This window comes from Mangifera indica, chromosome 2, assembly GCF_011075055.1.
Source record: "Mangifera indica cultivar Alphonso chromosome 2, CATAS_Mindica_2.1, whole genome shotgun sequence".
Lineage (NCBI taxonomy): Eukaryota > Viridiplantae > Streptophyta > Magnoliopsida > Sapindales > Anacardiaceae > Mangifera > Mangifera indica.
This window is the reverse complement of record NC_058138.1, coordinates 15,482,383-15,506,800: the sequence shown is the minus strand read 5'-3', so window position 1 is coordinate 15,506,800 and position 24,418 is coordinate 15,482,383. Positions and strand designations below refer to the sequence as shown.

Genomic DNA, 24,418 nt, shown 5'->3' with positions numbered 1-24,418 from the left:
CTTACGCTAATCAAGGGGCCGACTGCTTTATTAAAAAAACTGAAATATCGCTTGTTGAACAACTTGAGAGCTCTAATATCACTTTTTGTGCCAAAAAACAATCTAATATAAAATTATGCTACTATTGCAGCGAAAGCAGTTAAGAAAATGCAGAAGAATTGAGCAAAAGAACACAAGCAAAACTTTAAGAGGATCAACAAAAAATGTGCGTAAATTATCAAGTCATTAATTATGATCAATTTACTATATACGAGGATTACAAAATTTTGTGAAAACTCACTTACAGTCTTAAGACTTTCACCTCATCATGTAGCTAACAACAACAAGAGCAACTTGTTAATCACTTCATGCGGGACATTTGCAAAGAATATGTCTTAAGCCATTTTCATCAACAAAAACTCCATATCCAAGTAATAGTCAAGTAAGTTTGTAGTAGTTTTTTCTTCCCTTCTCACATAATAGGTGCTTCATCTTTCATATAAAATCCAAAATTTGATGCCTCCTAGTTTGACTACAACTCGTATATACTTAAAAACTCCTAATTTACTTTCACCACCATTGGATTCCGACAAGACAGCAATTTTGACTAATCAAATAAAATGCATAGTGTTGAAATTAAGATGTTTGCTGCATGATTCCCCTCCAATTACTAATTGATTTATCTATAAATTACGTTTGAAGTAACAAGGCCTTTACGTGTGCCCGGCACACATTACTTAAGTGGACTAATTACCAATCACCTGGAAAATTAAATTTCTTAAAAAGTTCTACTCTTAAACAGTATTAACTAAAATAATAATATGTGTGCATTTATAAAGTGTATCAATGATATAATATGTCAGATTGAATGATTTTAAATTAATAACAAAGGGACATTCAACAGTATATTGACACAATATTCTTAATATCCAAATTAATATTTATTATAATTGTGCGTATAATTTAATTAATTATATATAAACAATTAGACGCAGAATTTTGTATGTCTTATAATTAGTTATGGACAGCAAATTAGATTTAATTATTTCTTGGGTAAATTATAGTTTGTTGTTAATTCTCTTGAAAAATCAAGAGCAGCGCCTGAGTTGTTTTGAAAAGTCTTTTTAAAGAAATGTAGACAAGCCCCACAATATTTGAATATTTTCTATTTAATTAATTAGAAAGGGAAAGCACTTCTCTAATCAAGCCTCCATCTTTCTCTATATAAAGGATACAAATTAGTTATAGTTCTCACCAAAGCAAGTAGCATTTTGAGTTCTATTTATTCTCCTAACTAAAAAAAAAAAAATGTCTTCTTTTCTGTTTTCAACTATTTTTCTCATTCTTGCTATAACGCTTGGGGCTTCTAGGGCTCAATTGAGCTCTACCTTTTATGACACCACATGCCCTAACTTAACTAGCATTGTTCGTGGTGTTTTAGTCCCGGCTCGGGACAGTGACGTCCGACTTGGCGCCAAAATTATCCGTGTTCACTTCCACGATTGTTTTGTCAATGTAACTATTCTTTTTTTCTTTCTTTACCTGCAATAGTAAAACTTTTAGACAAAAAATATATATATATAAGTAGACAAAATGAATCTATCTATGAACGAGTTTTGTTAATTCGATTTTATTTAATCAGGGTTGTGACGCTTCGCTATTGTTAGACGATGCAGCCGACATAGACAGCGAGAAAAATGCTGCACCAAATAATTCCACAGATGGATATGCAGTAATTGATGATGTCAAAACAGCAGTTGAAAATGTTTGCCCAGGAGTTGTCTCTTGTGCCGATATCTTGGCTCTTGCCTCTGAAATTTTAGTCGTTTTGGTACTTCATTTTTTTCATCTTCTTCCTCTGGCTAGCTGGCTGAGTAATTGATTAACTTTATGCATGCATGAATGTTAAAATGAAAAGTAATTTTACAGGATGGAGGTCAATCCTGGGAAGTGCAACTAGGAAGAAGGGATGGCACAACGGCAAACAGAGCTGGAACCACAGCCATTCCAAGTCCCATTGAAGATCTACCTACTATTACACAGAAATTCACAGATCAAGGACTCGACACTACTGACCTAGTCGCTTTATCTGGTAACTCATCTAATTCATTTCTATCTTGACTGGTTCTAAATATTAAACAAAAGGAAAGTCAAAATATAATTAATTGTTGACAAAGAATATTAACACCAATTGTACATTTTTATCCACCGTTCTTGTACATTTAAAAGTTGGGTATTGATAGGTTGACATAGTTAAATAGTTTACGGATATTATCTAACAGCCAAAGAAAAAAAAAATAATGAAGTTCTTTCATATTGAAAATTATGAAATACTGTTTACTCACATCAGTTAACTGACTAATTAAAAGAAGTTCAAAAAGCATAAAAAAAATATAGTCTTTATAACATGTTAAAAATTTCCGATTTTATATTAAAAACAATAAGACTTTCTCTTTCAGGGTTTATCAGAACTTTCGAATGTTTGTAATCTAAGAATTTTCATATGAACATACAAAATTTTGTGTGTAAATATTAATGAATCAAGGTATTGTTTCTTTTAATTGTCTTTGGAAATGCTATGGTTCAGGTGCACACACTATTGGAAGAGCTCGTTGTGTCTCATTCAATCAACGTATAAATGCAAGCAACCCGGACCCAACACTGGATCCCACATATTTACAGACTCTTCAAGAAAATTGTCAATCTTCTGATCAAAATTTAAACAATCTTGATGTAACAACTCCTGATGCCTTTGACAACAACTACTTCGTTAATCTCCAAAACAACCGCGGCCTTCTCCAGACCGATCAGGAATTATTCTCGACTTCCGGTGCCGACACAGTGGCCATAGTGAACCAGTTTGCCACCAGCCAATCTGCCTTCTTCGATGCCTTCGGCGCGTCTATGATCAAGATGGGAAATATTAGCCCTTTGACAGGCAGCAATGGTGAAATTAGAACCAACTGCAGGAGGGTTAATTAATTAAGGTGGATAGATATTAAGTGTGTGCTATTATGAGATGTTCAATTCTTATTTTGTACTGTTGGCAAGAAGGGTTGCCATAGTTCTGAGTCTTTTTGTATTAAACAGAAAGGTTTCTTCGAATAATTAAATAAATAATTCGCCAAATTTGTATTAAGAAATTAAGCAAGCGTGAAATTAATCAAATTTTGGCTTTGAAATATCCTTGATGCTGTAGTATTGTTTCACTCCTATGATAATGAGAATTTAACTTTTTGAAACTTAAACGATAAGGATATATCATTTCATCTTACCTAAGGTGGAAAAGAGTTATTAAGCCTATATTAGAAAAACAAATCTCTATTTAAGACATTTTAATATATGTTTAAACAATTTTATTTCAGTTTAATAAAGAATATAACAATATTTAATTTGATCCAAATAAAATTATAACAAAATTTTGCGAATATTACAAAAGTTTTGAATGATGAATAATATTAAAGAATAATTTATATGAATTCATTTGCAGGTTCAGTTTATACACATTTACTCCTATTAATTAACATGTTTTATTCTGAAATTAATTCCTAGAAAATTATTCTAATTAAATTGTGTGATTATATGTAGTACTTCTATCTCATTTAGAATTGCAAAAACTATCATATAGGCTACATCACTAAATTTCTTGTAACAATAATTAACTCCATACATTGACAGTAAATCTTACAACAAGACCTTGATTAGCAAATTTAACATCCATCACACAACTTTAATATTTAACATAGAAATCCTTATTTCCTTTATTTTACTATTTCTTGGTTTCATCTAGCACAGTCTTAAGAACCAACGGTCCTGCAATTCTTCCGGATCTCACCATTGGAGCCAGTAAGAGGACTAATATTCCCCATTCTGATCATAGAATTGACAAAGTCAGAGAAGAAAAGGGTTGGACTTTTGTTGTAGCTTTCAACAATGCTTTTGGTTGTGGACTGAGCCTCAGAGCTTGAATACAAAGCTTGATCCGAAGAAAGAAGACCCTTGTTGTTGATCAAGTTGTTGAAATAATGGTTGTCAAATAGATCGGTGGAGTTTCGATCAAGAGAAGTCATCTTGTTTCCATCGCCATTAACTGGGCAGAAACTTTGCAAATCAGAAAGCATTTCTGGATCCATCGTTGGGTCTGGAGAGCCTGTTTGACTGAAATTGAATAGTCTATTGTTGAAGAGTGAACACTTGGCTAAGCCAATTGTATGAGCACCTAAATAATAGAATTAGAAATTAATCTGACTGATAGTAATATAAATTGCACATATTTTAAATATACAAAATAGATATACAGTTAATATATAATGATATTATTAGGTAATTTTGAATATGAATAATAAAGTAACAACCATATATACCTGAAAGAGCAACCACATCAGAAATGTTTAAGCCCACATTAGAAAATTTTTGAGAAATCTGATCTATTCCGTCAAATGGAGAAGGAAGATTATTAGATGCTGACTGGTTTGCCACAAATCCATCCCTTCTTCCCAATGGAACTTTCCAAGTAGGTCCTCCACTCTGCAAATTAAAACAATACCTAACTAGTTCCACTATATTTAATATTATTTATTGTTTTACAGAAAATGAAAAACTTACCAAGACCACAGAGTCTCTTGCAGCTATGGTTAATATATCAGCACATGAGACAACTCCACTGCATTGATTCTCCACTGCAGTTTTTATGGAGTCGATAACTTCGTATCCTCTTGCTGAATTATTATTAGCAAGTGAGAACTTCTCACTGTCAGTTCCATCCAACAGAATTGATGCATCACACCCCTGAAAAGAATTAATTAAATTAGGATAAAATTAATTAACTAATTAATTAACTATTTTATGATGTTAATAACCACCTAATATGCTTAACTAATTAGAGAATTTTGTTCCAAAAGATGATAATAAAAATTATGAGTATGGTTGCATAAGAGCTCTTACCCACCCCCACTTATGATTTTATTTTACTCAATAAGTGCTTTTGAAGTAACAATAATTCTATTAACCATAGTAATACTTGTTAAAGTTCCTTCTGAAATTGGAATATTCTTGTTGCATGCATGTCTTTCATGACCAAAAGAAAATGGAAAGATCATTCATGAAAACAAGAGTACTAATATATGTATATGTATGTATGTATATGTACATGTTATAAAAATTCTATAAGATATACACATATTTTTCAAGTCTAAACTCTATATAAGCAAAACAAGTATAATGAAAATGATAATTTATTCTCATACATTCAAACACTGATAAACTCTTTTTTTTTTTTTTTTACAACTTTCACTGTAGGAAAGAAATATGATGTCTTTTAATTTGAAGCAAGAAAAGTGTCAAGAAATTATCTAAAAGTGTCTCTAAACAATTAGTCGATAAATATTTGTGTACTTTTATGACTTAAAACGAAATAATCTTTTCCTATAATGATTATATATGCAACTAATCGATCATGAAACTAGTAGATATCATATGCATGAACATGAAACTAGTAGAAGTTTCTTAAAAAAAAAAAAAAAACTCGTAACATTTATTAAATAGCTAGACTTTCAACATGAACATACGTAAAAAAAATAAAAAAAATAAAAAAAAAACCAAATTATAGTTTGAACATGACATGTGATTTAAATTAACACAGCAAAAATTGAACTTACATTCACAAAGCAATCATGGAAATGAAGTCGAAGCAAAGAAGCTGCCATTCTGGTTTCAGCTTTGACAGCTTTTATAACTTCAGTTCTTACAATTTGAAGAAGATTGGGACAAGATTTTGAATAGAAATCAGTTGTCAACTGAGGCCTCACAGCCAAAAAAACCATAAAGAAAATTATTAAGCGAATCAAACCCTTCAAATCCCTTGACCAGTGCATTGTTTCAACACGACAGAAATTAATTAATTAACTGTCTAATGCTAATTAGCAAAGAACAAAGCTAGGCAAAATGCGCTTATAGCAAAACACTTGGAAATACTTCTATTTATAAGCAAATTTATTTTTGGTTTTCAGCATTTTATATTCCATCGTTGCATGAATATTAACACACGTGTTCATACTTTTAGAGCTAAGTGGAGATGATGTATGGCGGCTGCACAGCTAGGGTTTGTGCTCAAAAACCTGAACAGATGAGTTTAATTATCAGAAAAATGACAGATTAGCTGATAAATTGTTTGGATTTGTGGGTTGATGGTTATCGGCATTTTCTATAAACTATGCAGTCCAGGCAATTAAAATTAATTACGCACTAGATTAAACAAGATTAGAAGAAACCTAAAGCCTTTTGGCTATCACTTCTGCACATGGAAGCATTGATTCAGTTTGAGTACAACTAAGATATAATGGGAGCAGGTTGAATTTTGGCCGTTGATTTGAAGCTGATCATCAGTCAAAATGTTTCTTCAATGAAAATGCCAAAAGTTTTCTTACAATAAGATACTCTTTAGTGTCCAACAGGTAATTACATAACAAAATTGTGAAGATTTGACTTGGGAGATAAATCAATAAGAAATTGCTCTAAGTGATTGTTGTGTAAAGAGGCATTACGTTAACAAGTTGTCTTTAATATTGTTATTGAAACGTAATCTGTCTTTTCTCTTTTGAATATTAATAGGCCAAAGGACTTATTCTCACCCAAAGTATCATATTTTCTTAAATATCCTTCCTTTAACTATAAAAATCTTAAACACCCATCTATAAAAAGTTAAATATATTAGTTTCAATAGTAAAATTGTCATTTCATTTGTAATATTAAAAATAAATTAAAATTTAATCTTTTTTCCCCTCTTAAATCCTAAAAATTAAAAGTTTACCCCTAAATTAAATTTTAAAAAATGACATTCATTCCTAGCGTTTAGTTTTCAATCTCTGAAGCCATGATTGACGATAAAGCGTCTCCAACGTATCATCATACTCCAACGATCTCTCTCCCCTTCTCTAAAATGTCGATCGATGAAAATGTCATTTGGGAAAATGGCCATCTTTCCAGAAGAAAATGTATGGGAAGACGATCGTTTTCCAAACAAAGATGAGATCTTCGTCTTCATCTTTCCAAACAAGACCTTTGTTGGCCAGTGTTTCAGAGGAAGGGAGAGAGACCGTCAGAGCATGGTAACGCGTTGGGAACTCTTCATCACCGACAATGGCATCGGAGATTGAAAATTAAATCTTAATGAGAGAAAATGTTATTTTTTAAAACTTGATCAAGAAGACAAACTATTAGTTTTTACTGTTTAAGGGGGGGGGGGGGAGGAATAAATTTTAAGAAGTGAGAGATTTTTAATGTTAAGAGGTGACAACTTAAAAAAGCAGAATACTTTGGTTGAGAATAAGTCTTTTGGCCAATATTAATATGATATTTAAATGATATTATCATCTAAGTAAATATGATAATTATTTAATATGCATACATTATTGTCTTGCATCAACAATTGTGTTATCATATTTATGAGCATTCCCCCACCCAAAGTTTTGCTTGAAAACATTTTTCCACTATTACGATGTTTCTTTAATAGAAAAAATTTCTGATACCATATCTAAAGGTTAAATTATTCTTTTATCCTTAACCATTTCATTTTCATAAGTTTTATATAATCTCAAATTAACCAAAAAAAAAGTTTCAAAAACCTTTTAAATATCAAAAGTATTATAATTAGCACAATGTGTAGACATCCGCTTTTTTCTTTTCAATCTTTTTATAATTAAAAGTTGAATGACTATTTCCTAACTGAATTTTAATGAAATAACATTTTTTACTGTTTAAATTTGAAAAATCAATTTACCAATACGACATTCAGTTTCATTAATGAAATACGTTAATAAGAATATCCTTTAAAATTTGATTTAAAATATTTTTTTTTGTGTAATTTCTTATATACTCTTTGTCTATAAACTTAAAAAAAAAAAACTCTCCGTCAGAAAAGAATATCTTAAAACTTAAAAAAAAAAAAAAACCTTACTATGAAAAAGATTTGAAATCAAATTCTAAATTTTTTTTTTCCGATTACTTTACCTTCACATAAATTACTTTTCTGCCATTTATTTTCTCGGTATCAAGAGCAGAGGTTTGTTTGTTGGTGAATAAATATGCAATTTTGCTCTGGCCGTTCGAATTCTTTAACATTCTTCCACTTAGTTCTCATTATAGAGAACATGTAATCTTCAATGAGGTATAAGTGTTACCAAGGTTCACTTAGTTTGCAGGGTTCAAACCTATTAGAAAATTATAGAAGTGCTTTTACATATTTTTGAAGTTATAAAATAAGTCTAAAATAGGTTTAAAATAACCTAAAGCCCAAAATTTTTTAATAAAAGTAACCTAAACAAAAGATCTTAAGCCTCAAAGCCCGAACCCAAAATTTTTTGACATACACAATTTTGAATAAATCAAATTTGATTCTGTAAGCCAATTAAAAGTCCTACTAATAATTTAGGAAGATAAATATTATACATATTTATTTTAAATATATAAATATATATATATATACATATATTATCATATAATTTTATTTTATTTTATTTTAAATTTAAAATCATGTAATTATATAATAATAAATAAATGTGTACATATTTATATATTTAAACTGAATATATATAATTTTATTGATTAGGAGGATAATACACAAGTTGAAAGTTATCCAATTAATCGGCTATGATTGTTTAGGGGTATTTTTGTCATTTTAGTTTACTTAACTGTCCTGATAATGGTCGTTAAAACCGGGGGCAAATTTTCTACAGTGTAAAATGGTAGACCAAGACCGTAGTGTACTCTATAGGAGAATGTAATCGCAGGAGGTATTAAATTAAGTAATTCTCTCTAAATTTAACTGTGCAAATTAAAAAAGAAATAGTAATTCAGAATTTATATTTAGAGGGCCGCCTGGAAAGTAATGGAATTTGTGGAAGGCCACAAGAATCGGTCCAAATAGTTGAACATTGACTATAATATCCAACCAAGAGAATTATTCATGCATACATGTGATCAGCTAGATGCGATTTGTCGAAGCTCAAACGTAGAGTTTTTCTAGTTTACAGTTTGTATTTTATCAACAACACAGAATTTCGAAAGTCTTTAATTGAGAAATTAATTAGATAGCTTCTAGAAGAGGTATCTCATCTTAAGAATGGTATATAAGATCAGGGTGCCATGTTGATATATGAAACTTAGCAATTTAACATCATTAGTTTCTTTAAAGTTATTTAATTATGTTAGAAATATATATTGAGTTTATAAGTATAAAGATTAAAACTCATATTACATAAAATTAATTGATTTGTATTAAGAATAAATCTACACACTTATATACTACTCATTTTACTTAAGTTTATTAGATATGAGACTCTCTTTATTTATTTTTTATTTGAGTTTTTAACACATCCAGTTAAGTGTAAGCATATAGACTGTTAAACCAATCTTTTTGGCTCAACTGGTTTTTAGGTAGATGTATTGTCAGTTGAGCCAAAAATTGGCTGAGCCGAAAGGTAAGTCTAACAACAAGTCAATTAGTTTTGTATAATATGAGTTTTAATATTCATACTTGTAAACTTAATATATATATTTTCGATATGGTATCAGAGCACGAGTCAAACGATGGACTTAATAACTTAGGTATTTTTGGATACAAATAACAACGTACCTAGCCGAAAACCAATTGAGTCGAAAGACAGACTCTCACATCTAATAAACTTGAGTAAAATGATTGGTATATAAATGTATGAATTAGATTTTAACACAAGTTAATTGATTTTGTATAATATAAATTTTAATTTTTATACTTGTAAATCTAATATATTTCCGACAAATTATTGGGTGGGCAATTTTTATAATTTTTTATACCAACCATGAAAATTAATAGCTATAAGCTTAATACGTCTCTTTATTAATCGTTCGTCCATCAGCCGCCATAATTTTCCTTTTTAATTATTTGATTTTTACTCTTGCTCTATGTAATATGTACGATAAACTTGATCTTCTTTTGTCTGTTTCAGGATAAAGTGAGGGATCCATCAAGTCTTTCTTTAAATTTCAAAACCAAGAAAACTAATCAAAAGAACCTTATATTTCAAACAAATGGAAGTCCAAGTCTATTTGTAGAAAATTACGTAGTCGTATGGTATGACAAAGGAAACAAAATGAGTCCATATTTGCTTAATTTAATCCAAGTACATACGGAAAGTACTTAATTGATTCTTAGCGTCCTAAATTGACTTTTCATGTTCACATTGACTTAATTTCTTAATTTAATGGGAACGTTTGCACCCCTATTATACATTATGCATAAAATAATTCTGAAATATCGAATGTTTATACATTTTTTAAAATATAAATAAACATATAACTGATATATAATTTTGAAAATAAGTATTATTTTATCTTTAATTTAAAATTATTTATTTATATGATCACATATTATTTATATACCTATTTATATACTAAAAAATATATACACATAATTTTATTAATATCCTAATTATTCTAATTACTAAACTAATATTCAAAATAATCTATCTTTCTAATTGACTTTTATGAAAATATTCACTTATTTTTACTTGATTAAGCATGGAAATGTTAATCAGATTTTGCTATGTAAAGTGAAAAAAGAAAAGAACCACTCTTAAGTTGAACAAGACAACTGAATTAAAGCAAGAGAAGTGTCTGTAATTGAATAACCTCGAGCAAAATTGAAAGGAAATAGAAACTTCTATTGAGATTTTTATTTCCAAAAGCAACTACAGAACCAAGACTTGTATTTCTGTTTATATGGTGACCCAACCTGTGCGACCTAGCAACTACAGAACCAAGTCATTTCGCAATTACGTACATTGCATTTATAAAGAGAAAATACAAAATACTACAATTATGACCATTCGAATAAGATGAGATTATAGCAGTGAACAACTAGGGGTCTTCAGAATAGGAGAAAAAGCTTCTTCTTTCAATCATATGAAATTACATCAGTTTATATACATGCATTGGTAAAAAAGAGTTAATAAATATAATATTATTCTTAAAATAACCCCAGAATATCTCTACACAAAAATTTTTATTATATTTTATTGATAAAAAAATTATCTCTTAAAATTATGGTTGAATTCGAGCCGAATTGAGTAGAGCTCGAGATCAACTCAATTCACATATAGTTGAGCTCGAGTTTGAGCTCGTGAAAGCCAAGCTTAAACTCGGTTCAAATTTGATTCGACTCGTTTTTCGTTATTAAAACGACGTCATTGTAATATATATTGTCAAAATGATGTTGTTTTATATCAAAAATTTTAATTAAAAAATCTGACGAGTAGCTCGAGCTTGACTAAGGTTGGCTCGTTTCGGGGTCATCTGAGCCAAGCTTAACTAGGGCCGACTCGTCCGAGCCAAGCTCGGTTAGGGCCAGCTCGTTTTGGACTCGTCCAAGCCGAGTTCGAACTGACTCGGTTAGAATCCAGCCCTACTTAAAATAGTGTCAAACTTATGTCTACTAAATAATATACAATAACCAAAGAGATAATACTCTTCTATATCTATTAATTGAATCCTTTTTAAACAATATTTCAGACCACATGAAGTTAAATTTCCTCAAAATAGACATTTTAATGTTTAATGAACAGTGAAAGAAGTATATAATATTTCGCATGTTTGGTGGGTGAGTATATATACACTATGTATAAAAAAAATTTTCGGGCACTGATTGCACAAATAATATTCAAATAAAAATAATAGATTATTCTCATTGATTTTTAATGAAAATGTATATTTAGTTATAAGTAAAATTATGTATTAAATAATAAATATAAATTTGATTATAAAAATTGTATCATCAAATAATTAAATATTATTTTATTTTAAATTTAAAATATTTAATTACATGATAATATGTCATTATATTACTCAAATTTTTAACATCATTAGTGACTTTGATTAAGCATTGAAATGTTAGTCTGATTTTGCTATCTAAAACCACTAAAAAAAATTACCACTTGACTTATTTTTTCGCACTATTATAGCTAGATTCCTTAACAAAAAAAATTCTTAAAATAATGTAAAATAAAAGGTCTAAATGACGATGTCAGTGAATCTTTTCTCCCCCTAATTCCCATTATTTAATAAAAAAATAGTAAAAGGAAATTAAAATGAGTCAAGTATCAAGATATAATCATAAGAATTTAGAAAATGGAAGGTCGGAATATTCTCATTAGAATTTGAAATTTCATGTGCGGAGAAAATTGATGACATAGACAAAAGGAATAAGCACTGATCAAGATATACATGAATCATGATCCATATGGTTGAATTTAAAATCTAAGTCTACTCGACACAAAAGCTTAGCTGACCGTTTTCTTTAAAATATAATTTTATCATTGATATTTGTGCGCGGTTTGTTTTTTTTTTTCAATAAATCTGGGGACAAAGCCTGAAAACCCAGTTAAGACTCTTTTAAAATTATATTTAAGAATCTTTTAAAGTTTAAAAAGGATATAAAAAAATATTATTTAAAGAGATAAAACTCCTTTTTATAATTTAATCTATAGCATAATTTACTTTATGAATAGAATGAAGAATGGCTTTGTTTTAACTCAATGAAAACATGCTCCGTATACCTGTTTACTGATGTGATGAATGAATACTTGAGTTATTTTGAAAATACGTCATTCATGAATTAAGCAATGGGGTCAAAATTGGCCTTATTTTAATCAGTTTTCAACGATGACATAACCATTTCTGTTGTTTTGTATACAAAAATAGAAGACCGTCCGATGTTACAACAAAAACACAAGCGTTAAATTATGAGTAGCAAGAAAAGGTTTTAACACTTTAATATATTTGATAACACAAGTTAAGCCCCAAAGGTTTAATGAAAGAAACATCGTTATAATGAAGACAAATTTTTCTCTTCAACTAGATCTTATCGTACCGTTTAATTAGAAGGAAATTATCATATAATTGAAAAAAAAAATGGTTTAAACTTACTATCTAATTACAGATATTATTGTTTTAACTTGTGTAAAAAAATCATAACGGGTTCTAACAATATATTATCAAATGAAATATTGAGGTTTGAAGGTTCATGTATGAAAATTGACATTTCTTTAAAAGAAATTTCAAAACACTTTCTTATAATGTTACTATTTCTTGCTTTCAAGAATAAAAAATGTCAAAATTGTCATTTGGAAAATAATTTCAAAAACGTTTAGTTTAGTCTGTAATATTTCTCACATTACTGTCAAACAAAGTCAAAATCCAGTAAAACACTTACAAGGGTGTTCTAAAACAATTAACTTTCTAGGAATAATTAACTTCTTAGAAACAATTAAGATGCCATAAGCGTTTACTTGACTTTATACTTCATGTAACAAGTCTATTTTATTAGCTTCATCAACAAATTAGTCTTTAGAATTCACTAATAAATTAACTTTTATGCTATGACTTTAGTTTGAGTCAAAAGAAATTTTTATAATAAGATAAAACTATTAAGTCGCTCCTTTCAAATTACAGGTCATGCATGGATTGTGAGAAAAATGAAAAGTCAAAATTTTCCTTGTTAAATACAGTTGACAAAATATTTGCATTCTAGATTCTTATTTATTTCATCTAAAGTATCCCAAAACTAGTAGACCACAAACACAAATCAAATTTAGAATTTTCCTTATGCTAATCACGGCCGACTGCTTTATTTAAAAACTGAAATATGAAAGCATTTCTTCAGCAAAGCAAAAAATTAATCCATGTAAAGTAACAATAATAATATTTTTTATGTATATAAAAGTTGTAAATCTTGAAATGAACTGTGGATTAAAAGTCAGTGTTCGATCATTGACCTCAATTTTAGAGTTTCTGAAGTTAGCAGCCGAAGATGCTAAAATTTCAAGATGTTTACCCTGGAGATTGACTATATATTTATATTGAATAATCCTCTAACAAGAAAGTTCTTACATAAAATTTTTGAGAATTTCATATATAAATACTTTTGAATTCATTGACAATGTATTGAAATAACATTTGCAAAGCCCCCAAATGCGTAATTACTTTCCTTGAGTTCATTTACTAAAATTTAAAAAAAAAAAAAAACAAAGACAAAAATTAACTATCTCATCAACTATACTCAAAATTGTTGCGCTAAAAAAGAAAATAGTATAAAATTATACAACTTCTGCAGCTAAAGCACTTAAGAAAATACAAAATTATTGAGCAAAATTTATAAAGAAAAAAAAAAAGAACAAATGAAAAATTTTTTGAGGTTCAACAAGTATGTCTATGTCTTTGGGTTGTGATGGCCAATTCATTAGATATGAGGATTACAAAATTTAATGAAAACTCGCTTGCAAACTTAAGATATTCACCCAAAAATTTAATGGAGCAAATCTTACTAATTTGTGGAATAGTATCATAAACACTTAACAACAACAATAACAACTTGTTTACTACTTCATGTGAGACATAAGCCACAATTTCATAAACAATATGTTTTGAATCATTTTTGTCAACAAATCTTCACTACAAAAAAAAAAAATCTCAAGAGAAAACTCCACCTTGATGAGACAATCGTCCATCACATAGTATCTACACTCCAAATATACTCTCAAACAATTGTGTGCGCATAATCTAGAATTCATTTTGTATAATGAATTGCATTTCCAAACTTTACTTTTGTTTGTTTTCCTACAATACAATGTTCACAAAATTCCAATTTACAAAATTTCAAGTCCTTCAATTTCAATAACCCTATTTCACCAAACTTTCAATTATTTTCTCTACCGCATGTCTTAAATGCATATGTCATGGCTCACAACCAGTTTGTGCAAAAATGGTCTAGTCTCCCTTCAATGCACCTCTCGGTTACATTATGCATACTCTGTGGTTAGAGTGTCCTTAACAAATAACAATACACTTACGAAACCAACAATCACACACACTCACCCTTTAGCATGCCCATCAACCATGTCTACCCAAGCCCTTGTTACACTCAACAACCTTAAGCTATGACACTCTCCCCCACTCAAAAATGGTGCACACCCTTGTGCACCACTCAACTCGCAAACACCCACAGACCCTTCCACTTGCACCAATACACCATGTGATGATTGTCATCCATATGACTTAAAGGGATGCTTGACCCCTGTCAATCACGACTACCTCATTATGTCAATATCTCACACAACACCCCGAAAGAGCCCCACCTTTCACCTAGTACACCCCCTCACAAGGTTTGATGTGCACTTTAATTAATGACATTTGCTTTGTATTTGATCACATTTTTTTTGTAGGAGATTTTTTTAGTTCACAACCTTTGGTGATGGTTATGCTTTCATATCAATTGTCAATGCCTACACTTTTCAACCTGCCCATGCAACATCCTTATACTATCTTCTCAAGGATCAATCTTGTATATGCCCATATTATGACTTAGTGTCATTGATTTTGTCCTACCTTAAACTCGTTAGAGAAGCGACTCCAACTCTCGAACCAATTGTGTCTAGATGACCTAATCCCTTTTCATTGTGCCCTCTAACTACATTGTGCATGCCTCAACCTAAAGCACTCTCAACAGGTAAAAACACACCCAAGAAGCCAACATCCATGCAAACTCACCTTTAGTACACCCATCAACCATGTTTGTTTAAACCCCTGTTGTGGTGACCAACCTTGAGCACAACAATCTTTCAATAGTGAGTCCTTTATATGCAACAATTCCTAAATGAGATGAAATCAAGAACATACCAGACATTTGTCAAAGCTTTAATTGATCCACCATAATTTTTTATATGAATATGCCCATTGTTTTACAAGCGCTATCATTGCCTATCAAAACTTGTCCACTAGCTAGTTTCTCAAAACTAGAAAACAATTGTAACAAATATTATCGGTTTAACCTGAGTCCATGATCCATCATCAAAGTGAGAAACTACTGACAAATTAATTGAAGCAAAGTTTGATTCATCCGCATAGATATTTGAAAAACCTTAAACCTTATCTTGCTTCTCTAACTTTAGGCAATTCTTCTTCCAAAATGTTTCTCACGACAAGGTACAAGTAGTACACAGAAAGTTTTACATAATAGGTGAATGATCTCTAAGTATTAGTCAAGTGAATGATCATATAACAGCTATATTGTAGCTGCAGTAGCTTTTTTTTTTTTTTTTTTTTACATAATAAGTGTTTGATCTTTCCTATAAAATCCAAAATTTGATGCGTCCTAATTTGACTACAACTCGTTTATACTTAATAGCGTTTATACTACAACTAGTAAGCAGAAAGTTTCCAACCAGCATGATAAATTACTTGAATTGACTTTCACCATGGTTGAAAACCGACAAGACAGCAATTTGACTAAGCAAATAAAATCCGTAGTGTTGAAATTAAGATGTTTGCTCCATGATTCCCCTACAATTACTAATTGATTTATCTATAAATTACGTGTATTGTAATACAAATAATATTATATAAAATTTGAATTATATGGTCTTTCAGTGTGCCCGCACACATTAATTAAGTGGGCTGATTACCAATCACCTGGAAAATTAAATTTCATAAAAAGTTCTAATCTTTAGCAGATTTAATTAAAATAAAACTGCATATTTATAAAATATATCAATTATATATTATTATATGATTAAATAATTTTAAATTAACAATAAAATAATATTCAATCACATTTTTATATAATCATTACTATCAAAATTGATAGTTATTATGTTTGTGTAAATATAGCGTACCTCAATTAGTACATCTTGTAATTAGTTATGGACAACAAATTAGATTTAATTATTTCTTAGGTAAATTATAATTTTTTGTTAATTGACTCTAAAAAAATCAGGAGCCGCACCTGAGTTGTTTTGAAAAGTCTTTTTTAAAATCACAAGAGACTTGGTGTAGCATCACCAAATTGAGTATTTCAAACAAAGAAATGTTGACAAGCCCCACAATATTTGAATATTTTCTATTTAATTAACTAGAAAGGGAAAGTACTTCACTAATCAAGCCTCCATCTTTCTCTATATAAAGGATTCAATATAGTTTTAGTTCTCGCATCTTGAGTTCTATTTCTTCTCTTAACTAAAAGCCAAAAAAAAGATGTCTTCATTTCTATTTTCGACTATTTTTCTCATTCTTGCTACAACGTTTGGGGCTTCTAGGGCTCAATTGAGCTCTACTTTTTATGATACCACTTGCCCAAACTTAACTAGCACTGTTAGTGGTGTTTTAGTCTCGGCTAGAGACAGTGACGTCCGACTTGGCGCCAAGATTATCCGTGTTCACTTTCATGATTGTTTTGTCAATGTAACTATTCCTTTTTCTTTCTTTACCCGCAACACTACGAGAAAGACTATATCAAATATATTTTAAAAAAAATATATAAGTAGAGACAAAATGAAATTACTGATGAACAAGTTTTGTTGATTCGATTTTTTCCTTTTCTTTAATGAAGGGTTGTGACGCTTCGCTATTGTTAGACGATGCAGCCGACATAGACAGCGAGAAAAATGCTGTACCAAATGAATCCACAGATGGATATGCAGTAATCGATGATGTCAAAACAGCAGTTGAAAATGTTTGCCCAGGAGTTGTCTCTTGTGCCGATATCTTGGCTCTTGCCTCTGAAATTTTAGTCGTTTTGGTACTTCATTTTTTTCATCTTCTTCCTCTGGCTAGCTGGCTGAGTAATTGATTAACTTTATGCATGCATGAATGTTAAAATGAAAACTAATTTTGCGGTTAATTTACAGGATGGAGGTCAATCCTGGGAAGTGCAATTAGGAAGAAGAGATAGCAGAACTGCAAACAGTGCTGGAACCTCTGCCATCCCAAGTCCCGTTGAAGATCTACCGACAATTACACAGAAATTTGCAGATCAAGGACTTGACACCACTGACCTAGTCGCTTTGTCTGGTAACTCTTTTAATTCATTTCAAATTTGACTCATTCTAAATATTAAACAAAAGGAAAGTTCAAAAATACTTAATTGTTGACAAAGAATATGTTGTAAATTTCTATATAATGTTCTTGTACATCTCGAAATTTGGATATTGATTAGCTGACCTAGGTAAATAGTTTACAGATATTATCTAACATTAAAATAAAAAAAAATTAATCAAGTTCTCTCATATTGATCATTAAATACTGTTTACTTACATCGGTTGACTAGTTAATGGAATTTCAAATCTTTTATAAAATACAAGTGTCTACATCCGAAATATTAAAAATTTGTGATTTTATATTTATAGCTGGCTTCAGTCAAACTTTCTTATAGTAAAAACCCTAAAACTTTCTCTTTCAGCGTTTATCAGAACTTTCGAAAGTTTGTAATCTAAGAATTTTCAGACAAACAGACAAATTTTTGTGTATAAATGTTAATGAATAAAATTATTGTTTCTTTTAATTCTCTGTGGAAATGGCTATGGCTCAGGCGCACACACCATAGGAAGAGCTCGTTGTGTTTCATTCAATCAACGTCTAAATGCAAGCAACCCGGACCCAACACTGGATCCCACATATTTACAGACTCTTCAAGAAAATTGCGAATCCTCCGATCAAAATTTAAACAATCTTGACGTAACAACTCCTGATGCCTTCGACAACAACTACTATGTTAATCTCCAAAACAACCGCGGTCTTCTCCAAACCGATCAGGAATTATTCTCGACTTCCGGTGCCGACACGGTGGCCATAGTGAACCAGTTTGCCGGCAGCCAATCTGCCTTCTTCGATGCCTTTGGTGCGTCTATGATCAAGATGGGAAATATTAGCCCTTTGACAGGCAGCAACGGTGAAATTAGAACCAACTGCAGAATGGTTAATTAATTAAGGTGGATGGATATTAAGCGTATGCTATTATGAGATGTTCAAGTGTTATTATGTATTGTTGGCAAGAAGGGTTGCCATAGTTGTAAGTTTTTTTGTTTTAATTTGTAAAGTTTCTTATAATTAAATAAATAATTTGCCATATTAGTATTAAGAAGTTAAGCAAGTTAAAGAAGTGTTATTATGTTATGAATAATATTAAAGAATAATTTATATGAATTAATTTGTTGGATAAGTTTGTATACATTTACCCCTATTAATTAACTTGTTTATTTAAGAAATTAATTCCTAGAAAATTCTTCTAATTAAATTGTGTGATTATATATAATTATCATATAGGCTGCATCACTAAATTTCATTTAACAATAATTAACTCCATACTTTGACAGTAGATCTTACAACAAGACCTTGATTAGCAAATCTAACATTCATTACACAACTTTAAGATTTAATATAGCAAACCTTATTTCCTTTTATTTTACTATTTCTTGGTTCATATATGTAGCACAATTTTAAGAGCCAACCGTCCTGCAATTCTTCCGGATCTCACCATTGGAGCCGGTAAGAGGACTAATATTCCCCATTCTGATCATAGAATTGACAAAGTCAGAGAAGAAAAGGGTAGGATTTTTATTGTAGCTTTCAACAATGCTTTTGGTTGTGGACTGAGCCTCAGAGCTTGAATACAAAGCTTGATCCGAAGAAAGAAGACCCTTGTTGTTGATCAAGTTGTTAAAATAATGGTTGTCAAATAGATCGGTGGAGTTTCGATCAAGAGAAGTCATCCTGTTTCCATCGCCATTAACTGGACAGAAACTTTGCAAATCGGAAAGCACTCCCGGATCCACTGTTGGGTCTGGAGAGCCTGTTTGATTGAAATCGAATAGTCTATTGCTGAAGAGTGAACACTTGGCTAAGCCAATTGTATGAGCACCTAAATAATAAAGAGTTAAAAATTAATGTGACTGATAGTAATATATATATATATATATATATATATATATATATATATATATATATATATATATATATATGCGTCATAAAATAGATACATAGATGATATATTTTAATGTTATTAAATAATTATGAATTAATGATAAAATAATACATATATATACCTGAAAGAGCAACCACATCAGAGATGTTTAAGCCCACGTCAGAAAATTTTTTAAAAATTTGATCTATTGTGTCAAATGGAGAAGGAAGATTACTAGATGCTGATTGGTTTGCCACAAATCCATCCCTTCTTCCCAGTGGAACTTTCCATGTAGGTCCTCCACTCTGCAAATTATATATATATATATATATATATATATATATATATATATATATATATATATATATCTTAGTTCCACTACATGTAATATTATTTATTGTTTTACTGAAAATAAAAAACTTACCAAGACCACAGAGTCTCTTGCAGCTATTGTTAATATATCAGCACATGAGACAACTCCACTGCATTTATTCTCCACTGCAGTTTTTATGGAGTCGATAACTTCGTATCCTCTTGCTGAATTATTATTAGCAAGTGAGAACTTCTCACTGTCACTTCCATCCAACAGAATTGATGCATCACACCCCTGTAAAGAATTAAATTAGGATATAATTAAATAATTAATTAACTACGTTTATGATATGCTGAACTAATAAAAGAAGTTTTTTTTAAAGATGATAATAAAAATCAAGAGCATGGCTGCATAAGAGCTCTTACCCACCGCACTCATGATTTATTTTACTCAAAAAGTGTTTTTGAATAAACAATAATTCTATTAACCACGACATGTTGATTAAATTAGCACAGCAAAACGTGTACTTACATTCACGAAGCAATCATGGAAGTGAAGTCGAAGCAATGAAGCTGCCATTCTGGTTTCAGCTTTAACAGCTTTGATAACTTCCTTCCTCACAATTTGAAGGAGATTGGGACAAGATTTTGAATAGAAATCAGTAGTCAACTGAGGTCTCACAGCCATAAACAACATAACGAAAATTATTAAGCGAATCAAACCCTTCAAATTCCTTGACCTATCCATTCTTTCAACACAAGAGAACCGTCTAATGCTAATTAGCAAAGAACAAAGCCAAGTAAAATGCGCTTATAGAAAAACACTTGGAAATACTTCTATTTATAAGTAAATTTATCTGTGATTTAGAGCATTTTATATTCCATCGTTGCATGAATATTAACACACGTGTTCATACTTTTAAAGCTAAGTGGAGATGATGTATGGCGGCTGCACAGCTAGGGTTTGTGCTCAAAAACCTGAACCGATGAGTTTAATTATCAGAAAAATGACAGATTAGCTGATAAATTGTTAGGTTTTGTGGGTTGATGGTTATCGGAATTTCTTATAAACTATGCAGTCCAAGCAATTAAAATTAATTAAGCACTAAATTAAATAAGATTAGAAGAAACCGAAAGCCTTTGGCTTTCCATTCTGTACATGCAAGCGTTGATTCAATTTGAGTACAACTAAGATATAATGGGAGCAGGTTGAATTTGGGCCATTGATTTGAAACTGATCATCAGTCAAATGTTTCTTCACTGAAAGTGCCTAAAGCTTTCTTACAGTAAGATACTAATTAGTCTCCAACAAGTCATTGCATAATAAGGCTGTGAAGATTTGACTTGCAGATCAATCAATAAGAAATTGCTAAGTGATTGTTGTGTAAAGAGGCATTATGTTAACAAGTTGTCTTTCATATTGTTATTGAAACATATTCTGTCTTTTCTCTTGTAAATATTCACATTTTTTTAATATGATACTAATTAGATTGTATCATAACCTTTATGAAAAAACCTAGAAATCAAATATGGTTGTTATCATCCCCTAAAGAATTTACCATTTATGAATTTTTTATCTCTGGTTGGTGATTAGTAAATATGATCGATAACTATTTTTCAGTAAGAGTAATTTTATATGTATAATTTTGTATATAAATAACGACGTGTTATTATGTAATTATATAGTTAAAAATCAAAAATAAAATAACACTTAATTACATTATAACATATCGTTGTTTGTGTATAAAATTATGTATATAGTATTATTGTTATAAATAAATATGCATACATTGTCTTGCATCAAGAAGGTTTTACTTAAAAACATTTTTTCACTATTATGATGTCATATATATAACAATTTCTCATGTAAAACTAAAATATGTTAATATAAAAGATTTGTGACACGGTATTTGAAAGTTATATTATTATTTTATCCCTAACTATTTTAGTTTTTAAAAAATTATATAAACCATCTTCTTCTCACTTTCTTTCACCTTCACTATTTCCCTCTTTGGAACTAATCCACTCTCCATTTCTAGCATCAATTCTCCATTTTTAGCTCATTCTCAGTGACGATTCGACTTCCAAACCCACTCTTGGTGTCAATCTCTCTATTTTTGACTCGTTCCTAAAATGATATCATTATTTTTAAATCATTTCAATTGATGAAATCTCTAATTATGTAAACTCAAAATTAATATATTAAAATTACTATTTTACCCTTATATGGTTAGTTTTTCTCAATTAGAGTTTGACTTTCAAAAGATGAAAAAGTATTTTTGGAGAAAACCTTGGGTGGGAAAATGTTAATTTACTCTATAGTTTAATCAGTATCATCTTATATTAAAGGGCAAAATTTTAATTGACTTTATATATTACATTGTGGTCTCTCTTACAAATATTTAATTTTGAAAATGTCGATCTCGTATAATAATTTTGGTTAAATGCTTATCAACATCATTTAAGGGGAAGATTTATTTAAGAAAAAGTATAAAATTTTGTTTTTTAATGCTTCCTAATGTTATGTGATATGAGTCTAGTTTTTACAAACATGGGGATATGTAGACTAGATTTATAAATATCATAAGAAGCTTACCATGCAGAATATCATATTATTTTAAATTTATACTAAGTTTCAAGTAGTGGTGGATCCAAGTTTGAGTCAGCTTAATCTCGAATAAGTTAAACTTGAACTAAAGCAATTTTAATTCGCCTAGTTCGGGATCGACATTAGCACTAAAGCTTGTCTTGTTGGCAATATTTTTCTTTGAACAATTTTTTTCTTTAGTGATTTTTCTTCTTTAACAACTTTTATTTCTTTGGTATTACTGTGTACCCTCTCCGACATTACTGTTAACCAACTTAAGTTCAAACTAACATTTTGAACTCAAACCGACCGTTATTTAGATTTAGTTTGGTTTAAATTCCTCCTAGTTTCAAGGTTGTGGGCTTGATTATTTATTTATGGCCCATTTTCGGTCTAAGAAGTACTCATTGTGTGGTGGGTTTACAACTTTTAATGGGCTCTGATTGTTATACAATAATATGAGTCTTAACCCATTACTTCTGCAGAATTCTCCTTTGAATTAAACTCATATAATGCCTAATGTCCCTTTCAAAAATGTAACGTGTTCTCAGAATTTGAAACTTTGCAAAATCGCGTTTGTGTTGTATCTTATTATAAATGTCGATCCTCTAAGCTTATTCTAGTCCGCCATTAATGAATAAAATCGACTTTCAGTTTGTCATTTCATTCTCTTGATATTTTTAGATAGTCAACAAGGCTGGACAAGGGGTTCTCATTCTCCAGCACCATAACCTCTCAATGTATAAAGCAGACCGTGTTTTGTTAACAAATCTCAGCCTTTCATATCTAAACGAGAAAAGAAAAAAGAAATCTCAAAAACAAAATTAATCTGAAATTCACTACCAAACAAAATCAAATTATTATTAAAATTAGGGTTAGGGTTGGGTTTGGGTTTGATTTGGGATTTCACATAATCAATGGAAGATCAGCAGATGCAGATGATGATCAATCAAGCTCAGGTCATGAATCAACCGCCTCCGCCGCCGCAGGTGATGAATCAGCAGCCCCAATTGCCAATTCAGTCCCAGCCGTTGATCTCGAATCGTCGCTACGTCAGTAATAGTAATAATAATAAAACTAATAAACTGAAGCCATGGCGGACTTTGCAGCAAAACCCTAGCAAAATTGGTAATTTTGGTATGTCTAAACCGTGGAGTGATAATAATAATAACAACTGGAAGGGGAAGAAGATGAAACATAGTTTTGGTCAGGGTAGTACCCAAGGGTACAACCCTCCAACGCTTCTTGAATTGCAGTCTCAGAACCGTAAAAAATAAAAGCAAGTTGGTTGTCTCAAAAAGAGAGAATATTATATACAACAGTAATTTCAAGAATCTAAACTTCTGCCAAAAGTCGTACTTGGGGGACAAGCATTTATATCATTCCAATGAGTTGAGCATCTATCTTTTGGACGGCTGCTATCCATTGATAACACGATTATATTAACATTCCAGGGAAGCCACACAAGCTAATGATAATGTGCCTCATTGCCAATAAACACATACAATTGCAACATCTTTAATTCTTTAAACAGTATAATTGAACTACTCATCCAGTTCATATGAACCATGTTCTGGTAAAGCATTCAGGGGAATCAAGTGATAAACATTAACTAAGAACCGCAGCATGATGATTAATTTTCAGACCATGCAACTATTTATTTACTTTTTTTTTTTCCAAGAATTCATATTTCAGCTATCAGAGAGTGGGCGACTACTTCACTTGTCAATATCAACTAATTCTATCACAGAAGAGAAATCCCAGCCAAATGCTGTAAT

The 24,418-nt window shown here is 30.4% G+C and overlaps 4 protein-coding genes across 4 annotated transcripts; 2 read left to right on the top strand and 2 right to left on the bottom strand.

The window, feature by feature from the left end:
- Positions 1 to 1,221: 1,221 nt before the first annotated feature.
- LOC123209793 (lignin-forming anionic peroxidase-like) lies at positions 1,222 to 3,108 on the top strand. The gene is made up of 4 exons (XM_044627935.1): positions 1,222 to 1,494; positions 1,622 to 1,810; positions 1,909 to 2,071; positions 2,567 to 3,108. Exons 1-4 carry the CDS (start codon positions 1,288 to 1,290, stop codon positions 2,959 to 2,961), a joined length of 954 nt encoding a protein of 317 aa, XP_044483870.1. The 5' UTR covers positions 1,222 to 1,287; the 3' UTR covers positions 2,962 to 3,108.
- A 543-nt stretch (positions 3,109 to 3,651) lies between these two features.
- LOC123208596 (peroxidase N-like) lies at positions 3,652 to 5,852 on the bottom strand. Its single transcript, XM_044626131.1, has 4 exons — positions 5,637 to 5,852; positions 4,585 to 4,767; positions 4,344 to 4,506; positions 3,652 to 4,198 (listed from the first exon to the last, which is right to left on the bottom strand). Exons 1-4 carry the CDS (start codon positions 5,850 to 5,852, stop codon positions 3,777 to 3,779), a joined length of 984 nt encoding a protein of 327 aa, XP_044482066.1. The 3' UTR covers positions 3,652 to 3,776.
- An 11,185-nt stretch (positions 5,853 to 17,037) lies between these two features.
- Positions 17,038 to 18,823, top strand: LOC123209542 (lignin-forming anionic peroxidase-like). The gene is made up of 4 exons (XM_044627631.1): positions 17,038 to 17,244; positions 17,393 to 17,581; positions 17,691 to 17,853; positions 18,371 to 18,823. Exons 1-4 carry the CDS (start codon positions 17,038 to 17,040, stop codon positions 18,763 to 18,765), a joined length of 954 nt encoding a protein of 317 aa, XP_044483566.1. The 3' UTR covers positions 18,766 to 18,823.
- Positions 18,824 to 19,158: 335 nt separating this feature from the next.
- On the bottom strand, positions 19,159 to 20,801 carry LOC123209747 (peroxidase N-like). Its single transcript, XM_044627881.1, has 4 exons — positions 20,586 to 20,801; positions 20,166 to 20,348; positions 19,884 to 20,046; positions 19,159 to 19,699 (listed from the first exon to the last, which is right to left on the bottom strand). The coding sequence occupies exons 1-4, from the start codon at positions 20,799 to 20,801 to the stop codon at positions 19,278 to 19,280; spliced, it is 984 nt and encodes a 327-aa protein (XP_044483816.1). The 3' UTR covers positions 19,159 to 19,277.
- Positions 20,802 to 24,418: the final 3,617 nt, after the last annotated feature.

What these genes read in the sequence shown, in the direction of transcription:
- LOC123209793 (XM_044627935.1), top strand. Translation starts at nt 1,288, where the DNA reads ATGTCTTCTTTTCTGTTTTCAACTATTTTTCTCATTCTTGCTATAACG. An exon ending in TCCACGATTGTTTTGTCAAT is followed by an intron (nt 1,495 to 1,621) that starts GTAACTATTCTT and finishes TTATTTAATCAG; the next exon opens with GGTTGTGACGCTTCGCTATT. An exon ending in CTGAAATTTTAGTCGTTTTG is followed by an intron (nt 1,811 to 1,908) that starts GTACTTCATTTT and finishes GTAATTTTACAG; the next exon opens with GATGGAGGTCAATCCTGGGA.
- LOC123208596 (XM_044626131.1), bottom strand. Translation starts at nt 5,852, where the DNA reads ATGCACTGGTCAAGGGATTTGAAGGGTTTGATTCGCTTAATAATTTTC. An exon ending in CAAGAGACTCTGTGGTCTTG is followed by an intron (nt 4,507 to 4,584) that starts GTAAGTTTTTCA and finishes TTTAATTTGCAG; the next exon opens with AGTGGAGGACCTACTTGGAA. An exon ending in TGATGTGGTTGCTCTTTCAG is followed by an intron (nt 4,199 to 4,343) that starts GTATATATGGTT and finishes TCTATTATTTAG; the next exon opens with GTGCTCATACAATTGGCTTA.
- LOC123209542 (XM_044627631.1), top strand. Translation starts at nt 17,038, where the DNA reads ATGTCTTCATTTCTATTTTCGACTATTTTTCTCATTCTTGCTACAACG. An exon ending in CTGAAATTTTAGTCGTTTTG is followed by an intron (nt 17,582 to 17,690) that starts GTACTTCATTTT and finishes GTTAATTTACAG; the next exon opens with GATGGAGGTCAATCCTGGGA. An exon ending in TGACCTAGTCGCTTTGTCTG is followed by an intron (nt 17,854 to 18,370) that starts GTAACTCTTTTA and finishes GCTATGGCTCAG; the next exon opens with GCGCACACACCATAGGAAGA.
- LOC123209747 (XM_044627881.1), bottom strand. Translation starts at nt 20,801, where the DNA reads ATGGATAGGTCAAGGAATTTGAAGGGTTTGATTCGCTTAATAATTTTC. An exon ending in TCCATGATTGCTTCGTGAAT is followed by an intron (nt 20,349 to 20,585) that starts GTAAGTACACGT and finishes AATTCTTTACAG; the next exon opens with GGGTGTGATGCATCAATTCT. An exon ending in CAAGAGACTCTGTGGTCTTG is followed by an intron (nt 20,047 to 20,165) that starts GTAAGTTTTTTA and finishes TATAATTTGCAG; the next exon opens with AGTGGAGGACCTACATGGAA.